The sequence below is a fragment of the Staurois parvus genome, unplaced genomic scaffold (assembly GCF_062004578.1).
Source record: "Staurois parvus isolate SC_StPar_1 unplaced genomic scaffold, SC_StPar_1.0 ptg000133l, whole genome shotgun sequence".
In the NCBI taxonomy this organism is placed as follows: Eukaryota; Metazoa; Chordata; class Amphibia; order Anura; family Ranidae; genus Staurois; species Staurois parvus.
Genome location: NW_028317929.1, coordinates 12888077 through 12901063, shown reverse-complemented (window position 1 = coordinate 12901063; position 12987 = coordinate 12888077). Strand labels below are relative to the sequence as shown.

Here is a 12987-nt window from a genome sequence, read left to right as displayed (position 1 = left end):
CCCTGCCGAGTGTTCCCATAGCAAGCCATCCTGAGATGACTTTGTGTGTCCGTTGAAACGCAGAGCTGGCTCAGCCCCTGTCCCCTCTCTCTCTCTTACTGGCTGTGATTGACAGCAGCAGGAGCCAAAGCCTGGGGGGGGGGGGGAGCTGCATTCAGAATTTTATAGAATGCATTAAGGTAAAAAATCTTCTGCCTTTATAACCACTTTAAATTGTATCTATACAATTTAAAAGTCTTTTTTTTGGATAGAGTTTGTGGTAGTTAAAACCCCTGCCGGGTTATTTTGTGTTTCTTTTGGGTTTTTTTTTTGTTTTTTTTCTTGCTTTCTGTGTACCATTGGAGTAATTTTCTTTAAACGCAACAGTAAGTTATAGCTCAAATTTCATATTATCTATATGCCATACTGTAGAGCAGCCTTTTTCAACCAGGGTGCCTTGGCAATTGTCTAATAATTGGCCAAATCTTGTATACAAGCCAGCAAGTGGAACATGCCTGCATTTTAGTTACACAAAGCCACAGGTTTTCATTGTGCACCAATATGACCTTCCAGATGCCAGTATCCTGACAACCAATAATATCATCGGTTGATAAGGAGGATGTCGGTTGCCTGCATAGCATCCTTGTTTGACCCTCCCCTGCCCTTTCCATCAGTGCTGGGGTCACATCAGGTCCGTGATGGAGAAACACTGGGGGAGAAGAGAAAAACTAGTTAGTACCTGTGTGCAAAAGTGTTTTTTCTTTGGAAGAATAAATCACCTCTAATGATGGGTGTCCTACATGTATGGATGTTGCTGCATTATATAAAACTATTAGAATAGTTTTTTACATTGCCTTGGGACTGTCCATATTTTTACAAGCTGACTTGACATTGTCCATAATTTTAAAGAGTGCCTTGACAAAAAAGGTTGAGAAACACTGCTGTAGAGGCTGTTCCAAAGTATTAACGGGAGGTGATAAAGGTGTTACTACTGTTTGAGGGAAGTGAATATTTCCTCACAGGAGATTTGCTATAGGAAATATTAAAATTTTTTGTGGGGACCCAATATGGTTTTCCAACGTTGCTATTTATTTTTTTGTTAGGTGACATACACTAAAAAAAGATCAAATGCAACAAAAAATGAATAAAACAAAAATGAAACAAAGAATGTTTGCAAAAATCAGCAGAGAAAATGAATTTAAGGGGAAAAGGGTGAGGGAGTTAATTGGGCATGATTAGGTTTCACTAAAGGGATTACGGTTTGTTAAACATTTTTGTTTTTTACTTGAAAGGTTGCTTTAACTAACCTCATATGCAGAGCAAATTCAAGTGTTTCATCTGCAAATTAATTAAATTGCGCTCCCATGTGTTTTGGTAACATGTTTGTTAATGCAATGCATAGGTGTGAATGGACCCTTAGTCTCACATTTCCTATTGGAAATATGTTTCCTAGCCCTCTCTTCCACCCACCTCTAACCCATCCTAATAGGCTTTTTTTTCCCCCTAAGCTGGATATACTCACCTAAGGCCCTCCCCTTGAAGGTCCCTCACCACCACTGGCTCCGGGTGTGGAGTACTACAGATCCAAAGGTGCCTTGGAGCCCAAGATCGCCAGTTCCCTATCATCCCTTTGTGATGATGTCAATCCTATTTCGAATCCAGAGAGGACCCCACTGCTGGACATTGAATAGAAAATTTCCACATCATGCAGGTACTGATGTGGACACCTGCAGAAGGGCCCATGCAGGAAGACTTGGGATTGCAGCAACATATGACCTTGGATTAACCACTTGCCTACTGGGCACTTATACCCCTTTCCTGCCCATACCAATTTTCAGCTGTCAGCACTATCGCACTTTGACAATTGTGTGGTCATGCAACATTGCACCCGTATAAAATTTTCTTAATTTTTTTCACACAAATAGAGCTTTCTTTTGGTGGTATTTAATTGTCACTTGGGTTTTATTTTTTCCGCTATAAACAAAAAAAAAGTCAAAAATGTGGAAAAAAAAAGTTTTTCTTTGTTTCTATTATAAAATTTTGCACCTTTCACCCAATCATTTGGCCTCTTGCCTGAAAGTTTGACCCCCCTAAGGACTGGTCAAACAAAGCACATATCAAGCCCAACAGATGAGTCTAGGATTCCCAGAAGGATATCCCTAGATACCAGGATGAATTACAAACTTCTCACTGAACAATGCGGTCTAGGATGGTAAATACCTCTCCACATAGTGAGCACCACATAGGGAAAAAGTATAACCGCTCATAGTGTAGTAATTGAATAAAAGATGTCATTTATTTAAGTAATGCACTTACAACAGCATGAGTAGAAATCGGCAGGCTTGATATCTGCTTTGTTTGACCAGTCCTTCGGGTGGTCAAACTTTCCGGTAAGAGGCCAAATGATTGGGTGAAAGGTGAAGGATTCTTTTTCTGGTTTTGGTTTCACTTGGCACCATTATTACTGGAACAGAAGAATTTTGTAGAGACTTTTTATGTATTATATTTGTCATGATCACGGCGTCAGACCGCAGCCCTTCAAACCAAACTCGTGACCGAAGGACTAGACGATCTAAAACCGCGATGTCACGGCGTAACAATGCCACACCCAGCTGCACCCTGCACAATGATTTTCAAGCTAATTGGACCACAATCGATGTACCGGCAGCCTGAGCAATTGTTGCTGGGTCAGGTAATTACGCAATTAACCCTTCACATTGCCACCACCTCCTTTTTGTACAGAGAAAGAGGAAACGGTTGAGGTAATCGTCTGTAAAACACGGTTATACAGAAGGTTAAACAAACACAGTAGCGTTCTCTTTAGAGGCAGGAATTCGTAAATTGTAATAAAGCGCTATAGAAACAGTTCAACACTTTCAGAAGGAAAGATTTATTACTAAAAGGTCAAACGGGTGCAATAACAATATTTACAGAAAAAGATGTACCGTATTTTCCGGCGTATAAGGCAACTGGGTTTATCAGACGACCCCCTAATTTTCCAGTTAAAACATAGGTTTTGGGCTATACTCGCCGTATAAGACTACCCCCCTTCCAAGGCAACACCATTTAAAAACATCGGATTTTTTAATTGAAATGGTTATGACTTACCGGTACTTAAAATCCTTCAAAATCCTCATGTTCATCCTCTGACATCATAAGTTCATGAATGACATCTTGTGATACATTTGTAAGACAGTCATCATATGGATGTGCGGTAATACGATAGCTTCGGCTACATACAGTATATATACAGCCCGCTGGATGTGCAGTAATGTACATACAGTATACCGCGCTGAGCCAAGCTGGCTCAAAACAAATGTCCCTATGACATTTTAATCTGTCAGCCCGCTGGATGTGTGGTATATACAGTATACTGAGCCAAGCTGTTTCAAAACCTGTGACATCATTAGCCCACCTTTCTGACTCCGAGCAGGCTTTTTATTCATTAGTAGAATACATCACTCGCCGTGATTGGCCCAGTGTATACTGTATGTAGCCGCAGCTACCGTACATACACGCATCCAGCGGACTGATTACAGTAGGGACGTACTGGTACGTTTTGAAACCGCTTGGCTCAGCGCAGTATACTGTATATATCGCACATCCAGCGGGCTGCCAGATGAATCTGTCATAGGGACATTTGTTTTGAGCCAGCTTGGCTCAGCGCAGTATACTGTATGTACAGTATTACCACACATCCAGCCAGCTTGATCCAAACAAACTCAAGGTTCACATTTTATACCCCGCGTATAAGACGACCCCCAATTTTTGGGGTATATTTTTAAGTATAAAAAGTAGTCTTCTACGCCAGAAAATACTGTAACTAAGATATATATATATATATATATATATATATATATATATAAATATACAGTGGCTAACAGCACAGCAAAGAGATATCCGAGAGCGGTGAAAGGGTTAAGGTACTGTCAGGGCTCCCAGGTATGACCAGAGGTGTGTGACTGAAGCAGGGAAACGCAGACCTCAGATATGTTATAAACAATATAATTTATTAACACTAACAGTACAAACATAAACGCAGGGCAATACTAAACATAATACAGTGCAAACAAACCAAACCAAACCACCCACAGATAACAGTATATACAAGCAAGCGTCGTCAGGCAGGCCGGGTCAATATCAATTGGGCAGGTAGGTAAAGGGGGAGCAAGCGGAGAATAGTCGGGGTCACAGGCCAGGTTCAGCAGGTAGCAAGCAGCATAGTACAGAGGGTCAGACAGAGGGATGGTCCGGGTCACAAGCCAGGGATCAGAACAGGTAGCAAGCAGCGTAGTACAGAGGGTCAGACAGAGGAATGGTCAGGGTCACAAGCCAGGATCAGAGCAGGAGAAGTCAGCAAAGGAACAGAAACAGGATGCAGGACAGATACAGGGCCCAGGACAAACACAACACCAAGGCAGAGTCTGCAAGTCTGGCCATCCCTTAAATACACCAGTATCATCAGTTCCAGGTGTTAGCTGGCTGAAAGGTTGAGTCTCTGATTGCTGGGAGCACCCGCTGGCCAGCCCTGGTACTGCAGATCAAAAGGCAGGTGAGTCCCACCATTGCTGGCCAGTCCATTCCTAACAGTACCCCCCCCTCAAGGAGCGGCCTCAGGACGCTCCAAACAGTCCTAGCTGGGCAAAATGTTCCACCGCCCGGGTCTGGCAACTGGCGGGATATCAAAGACTGGCACACCGGGCAGGACTCCGGGCAGAGGCACATCGAGCAGAGGCACATCGAGCAGAGGCACATCGAGCAGAGGCACATCGGGCAGGACTCCGGGCAGAGGCACATCGGGCAGGACTCCGGGCAGAGGCACACCGGGCAGAGGCACATCGGGCAGGACTCCAGGCAGAGGCACATCGGGCAGGACTCCGGGCAGAGGCACATCGGGCAGGATTCCGGGCAGAGGTACATCGGGCAGGACTCCGGGCAGAGGCACATCGGATTACCAGGTGAAGCAGCAGGCACCGGGCCCCCAGGCGGAGCGGCCGGCACCGGGCCCCCGGGCGGGGCGGCAGGCACCGGGCCCCCGGGCGGGGCGACAGGCACCGGGCCCCCGGGCGGAGCAGCAGGCACCGGGCCCCCGGACGGAGCAGCAGGCACCGGGCCCCCGGGCGGAGCAGCAGGCACCGGGCCCCCAGACGGAGCAGCAGGCACCGGGCCCCCGGGCGGGGCAGCAGGCACCGGGCCCCCGGGCGGGGCAGCAGGCACCGGGCCCCCGGGCGGAGCAGCAGGCACCGGGCCCCCGGGCGGAGCAGCAGGCACCGGGCCCCCGGGCGGAGCAGCAGGCACCGGGCCCCCGGGCGGGGCAGCAGGCACCGGGCCCCCGGGCGGGGCAGCAGGCACCGGGCCCCCGGGCGGAGCAGCAGGCACCGGGCCCCCGGGCGGAGCAGCAGGCACCGGGCCCCCGGGCGGGGCGACGGGCACCGGGCCCCCAGGCGGGGCGACGGGCCTCGGGCCCCCAGGCGGGGCGACGGGCATCGGGCCCCCAGGCAGAGCGGCGGGCGCCGGACCCCCAGGCGGAGCGATAGGTCTCGGGCCCTCAGGCGGAGCGGCGGGCGCCGGACCCCCAGCTGGAGCGATAGGCCTCAGGCCCTCAGGCGGAGCGGCGGGCGCCGGACCCCTAGATGGAGCGATAGGTCTCGGGCCCTCAGGCGGAGCGGCGGGCGCCGGACCCCCAGCTGGAGCGACAGGTCTCGGGCCCTCAGGCGGAGCGGCGGGCGCCGGACCCCCAGGTGGAGCGACAGGTCTCGGGCCCTCAGGCGGAGCGGCGGGCGCCGGACCCCCAGGAGGAGCGACAGGTCTCGGGCCCTCAGGCGGAGCGGCGGGCGCCGGACCCCCAGGTGGAGCGACAGGTCTCGGGCCCTCAGGCGGAGCGGCGGGCGCCGGACCCCCAGATGGAGCGACAGGTTTCGGGCCCTCAAGCGGAGTGGCAGGTGCCGGACCCCCAGGCGGAGCGACAGGTCTCGGGCCCTTAGGCGGAACGACAGGTCTCGGGCCCCCAGGCGGGGCGGCGGGCACCGAGTCACCAGGCACAACAGTGGGCTCCGAGTCAACTGGGATGACCGCTGGCACTGGGTCAGACATTGGATCGTCTGGCTGGACAGCGGGCATCGGGTCACCAGGCATCAGGTCATTTGGCTCGACAGCGGGCACCGCGTCATCTGGCAAGGCAGTGGGCTCCGAGTCAACTGGTATGACCGCGGGCACTGGGTCAGACATTGGATCGTCTGACTGGACAGCGGGCACTGGGTCACCAGGCATCAGGTCATTTGGCTCGACAGCGGGCACCGCGTCATCTGGCAAGGCAGTGGGCTCCGAGTCAACAGGCACGACAGTGAGCACCGGGGCATCAGGTACCGGATTGTCTGGCTCGACAGCGGGCATCGGGTCACCAGGTATGACAGCGGGCACTGGGTCACCAGGCATCAGGTCATTTGGCTTGTCAGCGGGCACCGCGTCATCTGGCAAGGCAGTGGGCTCCGAGTCAACTGGTATGACCGCGGGCACTGGGTCAGACATTGGATCGTCTGACTGGACAGCGGGCACTGGGTCACCAGGCATCAGGTCATTTGGCTCGACAGCGGGCACCGCGTCATCTGGCAAGGCAGTGGGCTCCGAGTCAACAGGCACGACAGTGAGCACCGGGGCATCAGGTACCGGATTGTCTGGCTCGACAGCGGGCATCGGGTCACCAGGTATGACAGCGGGCACTGGGTCGCCAGGCATCAGGTCATCTGGCAAGGCAGTGGGCACCGCGTCACCAGGCATTGGATCGTCTGGCTCGACAGCGGGCATCGGGTCACCAGGTATGACAGCGGGCACTGGGTCACCAGGCATCAGGTCATTTGGCTTGCCAGCGGGCACCGCGTCATCTGGCAAGGCAGTGGGCACCGGGTCACCAGGTATGACAGCGGGCTCTGAGTCAATTGGCACGACAGCGGGCACTGGATCAGGTACCGGATCATCTGGATCAACAGCGGGCATCGAGTCAACTGGCCTAATAGGATCGTCGGGCTGGATCAGTTCATCCTGCTGAGTAGCGGCATCAGGCTGAATGCAGGCATCAGGCCGAGTAGAGGCATCAGGCCGAGTAGAGGCATCAGGCCGAGTACAGGCATCAGGCCGAGTACAGGCATCAGGCCGCGTAGAGGCTTCAGGCTGAGGAGAGGCTTCAGGCCGCGTAGAGGCTTCAGGCCGCGTAGAGGCTTCAGGCCGCGTAGAGGCTTCAGGCCGCGTAGAGGCTTCAGGCCGCGTAGAGGCTTCAGGCCGAGTAGAGGCTTCAGGCCGAGTAGAGGCTTCAGGCCGAGTAGAGGCTTCAGGCCGCGTACAGGCATCAGTCTGAACCACGGAAGGCAGGCTCACCGGTTTGGATACTGGCAGGATGGTATTGGTTGGAAAGAATTTTCGCTTTTTTCTGGTTTTAACTACTGGAGCACTGCAAGTAAACGCAGGTCTGCAAACGAATGGAGCAGCTGGAGACAGAGAAGAACTGGAGGATGGAACAGGAGAGGGAGCAGTTGCTACAGAGGGCTTTTTTACAGGGTTAAAGGCAGGGTAGGTGCAGCGAGTGGGAACAGGGTACTGACATGCGGTAGATAGCAAAGTATACTGGGCTGTAACTGGAGGAGCTGGTGGGAATACAGGAGTAGAGTTAGAAGCAGGACTAGGTCTTTGTAAGCTGACTGAGGCTGGGTGCAACAAATCTGTCCATGTCTGCAGTAGGGGTTGAACAAAGCTGAGTTTACACAAAGCCTGTCTGGTCAATGACTGCACTGCGTTTATACAATCTCTCAGTGTCTGTGGTGAACATGTGGAATAACGCTCCAGAAAGTAACCCACATCATCCTCTAATAACCACACCAGGGACTCTACCTGGTCTGCACTAAATGGTGGCAAAAATTCATCCCTGCATTCGGGGAAACCAGATGAAACCAACTTAACACAAACCTGAATCAATGGCTGCACCATAGAGAAAACTGTGCCCTGATCTACTAGAACATGAGCGAGCCGTATACATTCTAGCAGTTCATCCCGGGTATACTCCTTCAGAGTCTGATAAGCATACTCTCTGTCATCAAGCACTAGCAGAGATAAATACTCAACCTCATCTAGATCCATCCTTCCCATCAACAAGCCAAGATGGCTTCCCTGTGCAGCCACTTCTGGTCAGGATTGGCCTTGGTGTAATGTCAGGGCTCCCAGGTATGACCAGAGGTGTGTGACTGAAGCAGGGAAACGCAGACCTCAGATATGTTATAAACAATATAATTTATTAACACTAACAGTACAAACATAAACGCAGGGCAATACTAAACATAATACAGTGCAAACAAACCAAACCAAACCACCCACAGATAACAGTATATACAAGCAAGCGTCGTCAGGCAGGCCGGGTCAATATCAATTGGGCAGGTAGGTAAAGGGGGAGCAAGCGGAGAATAGTCGGGGTCACAGGCCAGGTTCAGCAGGTAGCAAGCAGCATAGTACAGAGGGTCAGACAGAGGGATGGTCCGGGTCACAAGCCAGGGATCAGAACAGGTAGCAAGCAGCGTAGTACAGAGGGTCAGACAGAGGAATGGTCAGGGTCACAAGCCAGGATCAGAGCAGGAGAAGTCAGCAAAGGAACAGAAACAGGATGCAGGACAGATACAGGGCCCAGGACAAACACAACACCAAGGCAGAGTCTGCAAGTCTGGCCATCCCTTAAATACCCCAGCATCATCAGTTCCAGGCGTTAGCTGGCTGAAAGGTTGAGTCTCTGATTGCTGGGAGCACCCGCTGGCCAGCCCTGGTACTGCAGATCAAAAGGCAGGTGAGTCCCACCATTGCTGGCCAGTCCATTCCTAACAGGTACTTGCCAAAGTCCTGGATTAGCAGATCCAAGTTTCAGAGCAAAAGGGCACGGGTCTCCCCAGGTGGTATTGATGTTAAAATGGGAGACGTCTTCAACTTCGAGTCTTAGGCCTGAGAGCCTATTTTGTAGTCCACAGCAGTGGGTGTCTCTGAAGTCAAGGACCAATACCCCGCTTAGGGCATGGAGGTATGGGTGGATACCTCAACTAGAGCCAAAATCTCCCATAACTCATATTTTGGCCCATAAATTTCCAGCTGCACAAGTGACATTCCACCCGCGGGTAGATTATTATGCAGACACGTCTGAGGATTGATTAGATATGATTTATGAAATTATACAGTATACGGTTAACGAGATCTATTTTCTGTTTTCCTATGTATTCGAGACAATGAGAGTGACCTATCAAACTGTTCGCCTTCTCGTGGCCAATCTGACAATAGGTCCGGTTTTTATGTAAGTCTCTCATATTCCAAGATATGAGACATAGGGGAGAAATGGATTTTGAAAAGTGTTGATCTGATTCTGTCACCTACACTGAGTTAGGTTTATTAGGTTGGAATCTTTCAACTCCTGGAAAAGCTTGCCTTATCTTTTATGAGGTGTTAATATTTGCAGGTTCTTTGGACAGGGAGGCCCCAGCTCCCTTGGGTGGCTTTATAGCTCCTATGACCCTCCTGTGACATTCCCAACTCACACACATACTGGCAAAATGTCGCTGGGCCTCTCTAAGGAGGGAGGGGGGAAGAATGAGGGAGAAATATATTTGTCAGGATGGTTAATCCCTTTGCCAAGATGGAGGTTGAAGCCAAAATGGTTGAACCGCGTCCATCTCTGGGTATACGCTGTTACAATATTGTTTCACCATCATCCTTTTCTTGTGATGATTTGGACATTATTACTCTTTATTTGTTAATCACAAGAGCTACACTAAGTGTTTATTTTCGCCTATATATTGTGTCAGCTGCTAATTTTATTTGGAAATTCCCAAGCGCAGGTTTTTTATGCTAGTATTTCTAAAATTCTGTTTTTACTTTGTCATTATGGGGAACTGATTGTAGATTGAGAAAAAAATTTATTTAAATAACAGTAATATCTGGCTGCAACATAACAAAATTTAAAAAACATTTATGAGCTGTATAATAAAGAAACCTAGATAAAACAGTTTATAAACTTAACTAAAGTATAAACTGACCAAAACCATTATAGTTTCTCTTTCAGACTGGTTTTTACAAGCTGACATTGAAACAAGACATACAGTATGACAGAAAAAAAAAATGCTGAAGTTGTAATACAAGTGTTAGCATGCAGTTTATTTCACTAAAGTGTTAAAGTAGATGCAGATGCACAAAGATTGGTGTGATTAACATCTTCCCTACCACCCTATAGCAGAACTACTGCTACAGGGCGGCAGGACTGCACAAAATCACATATATATATATATATGTGTGTGTATATATATATATATATATATATATATATATATATATATATATGTATGTGTGTGTGATTTAGAATTTCTGGGTAGTGGACACGCGCGTCGCCCTACCTCTGCCGCCATTGGTTGCTACAGATGTCGATCACCGGGTCCCAGCAACCGCCGAGTATCACTGATAGGGTAGAGACCTTTGTGTAAACGATACAGGTCTCTCTCCTGCCACCAGTAACATACTGCTGTGTATTTCTCTGCACAGCAGAGAAAAACACAGCAATATGTTTCTCTAGTAGAACACACATAGCACACTTAGTAAAACAGCACACACTTAAAACTTTGATCGACCCAGATGTTATCTCCTACCTGTTCAGTGTCAGTACAGTGTCAGTGCTTTTTATTTTTCCTATCCCTTCTTACCTTTTCCTTCAATAAAATATAATCATACATCACTGTATGCCCGCTGCAGTTCCGCTATAAGTCGCTGACCACTGCCATTAATAGTATAAAAAAATAATAAAAAATAAATTCTAGTATATATACTGTCATTTGTAGACGCTATTACTTTCACTTTTTTTAAACCAATTAATTTCCATGTATTGGGATTTTTTTTTTAGCAAAGACATGTAACAGAATAGATTTTGGCATACATTTATTAAGAAATTATATTTTTTTAAATTTTTTTTACTGGATATGTTTTATAGCAAAAAGTCAAAAAAAATTTTTTATTCAGAATTGGCAGTCTTTCTTTGTTTATAGCGCAAAAAAAACCCCGCAGAGGTGATCAAATAAGAAAGCTCTGTTTGTGGGGAAATAAAGGACATGAATTTAATTTATGTACATCATTGCATGACAATTGTCCGTTAAAGTAATGCAGCTCCATATCCTCTGGAGGGCGAGTGGTTAATTCCCTAAAACAAACCCTTAATACTTAAAGTTGACCTTCACTCCAATAATTCAGTAATAAATTTGACTTTAGTGGAATATCTCCACTCCCCCCCCCCACTTCCCCCACAATGAACAATGCTGAGTTTTTTGTTTTTTTCCTTTTACACACCTTTTTTCATGTTCCAGCCTAGCCCAACGTCTTCTCTACTTTTGAAGCTTCCTGTGATATACACATCACATATTCCAGAAGGTATCAGCTTCAATACAACAGGCTGAGTAATGTGGACCTGGAGATGTATCATCGAGGGGTTGGCTGCCTGATTTAGGAAGAGACAGCCAGCTCCCGATGTCCCAAAACTAAGATGGCAGTGTGGGACCCAGTGTGCAGAGCGAAATAACAGATCACAGCAGACTAATGCTGGATTCAGTGATGTATGATTATATTTTATTGAAGGAAAAGGTAAGAAGGGATAGGAAAAATAAAAACACAGGAGGAGTAAAGTCACTTTTTACCTTTCCTCCCGCCATCACTTAACTCTTAAAGGTAGCCACCTCAACCCTAACACTTAATCTATTGCCTAAAAAAAAAAAAAAAAGAGCCCTTAACACTTAATTCCCCCCCCCTTCCCCCCAAATCTAAACCTTAGAATTGACCTTACCACAAAATGACAAAACCAAGTTTTTTTGATAGAAGAGACTTTGAGTCTATAAAGAAAAAAAATCTCTGGTTTGCCAGCAAATGTATGTTATTTGTACACTGACTGAGGCTCACATGCAGTCAAATGCAGTCCCCCCTAAAATCCAGGGACCACTGCATGTGAATTTACGTTATCAGTGGCCATACAATGATCAAAGCAAGAATGCACTTCACCTGGAAGAAGATGGCAGCAACAGAATTGAGGCGGGAGCTTGAACTCCCATTGATGGAGGAGAACACACCCAGAGGAAAATGTACCATATTGTAAATTTCACTTTAACCACAAAGCAGTCTCCTAACATTTATTTCCCCCTACCCTAATCCCGAAAGGGCGTTTACCCTAATCCTAAATTATATCCTAACACTGTCTCCTGCTCTGCTGCATTATCACGATGTCCTGCATTTGAAACCCCTACATAACAAGCCTTAAGGCATGCAATGCTGAGGTGCTAGAATAACCTTATTTTAGCTTAATCACTGCAAAATTGCACATACTGTGTATACTTACAAACTATGTATAGAAATAACTTTTTTAAAAGATTTACACACTAATAAAATTATTTGTTGAGCTGATTTTTGACATTTCCATATAAAAAAAAAAAAATCAGATACTGTAGTTTCACTTTAAGTGTGGTAAATCAAAAACAAAAAAAACTGCCTTTTTATGTAACTGTGTCAATAATAACATGTTTGCTTTTTGCAGGAATCGGCGAACAGGGACTTTACCGAATTGTTGGTGTCAACTCCAGAGTTCAAAAACTTCTGAGCATCTTAATGGGTAATTGTAGCTGTGGTCTATTTTGTAATCGGTTCTGAAACATTTTTTTTTCTTTTTACCAAAAAATACAAACCAACCCTATCCCACCCCATCCCCAATTTCCTGGTGTCTTAGTCTAACACCTCCTCCCACCATTTCAGTATAAAACACAATTGCATGACTTTGAAGCAGCAAGAAAGCTTAACAAATTGCACGTGTAATATATATGAAAAAATCACTAGATAAATAGATCTATATCATAATGTGTAAAAATATTTAGCATCACTCATTTACTTATACCAGTTCTGCATGGGTACTAACCTTTGCAATCAAAATTTGTAAGGGTATATTTTGTTACCATCTTTGTGTGGAAC

General features: G+C 47.4%; 1 protein-coding gene across 3 annotated transcripts in view; it reads left to right on the top strand.

Moving 5' to 3' along the window:
- ARHGAP26 (Rho GTPase activating protein 26) overlaps positions 1 to 12987 on the top strand; it is a 643079-nt gene that overhangs the window by 317424 nt on the left and 312668 nt on the right. For all 3 annotated transcript variants that reach the window (XM_089673029.1, XM_089673028.1, XM_089673027.1), the window contains exon 14: positions 12560 to 12634. In XM_089673029.1, coding sequence (XP_089529155.1) covers positions 12560 to 12634 — 75 coding nt within the window. The remainder of the gene's footprint in view (positions 1 to 12559; positions 12635 to 12987) is intronic.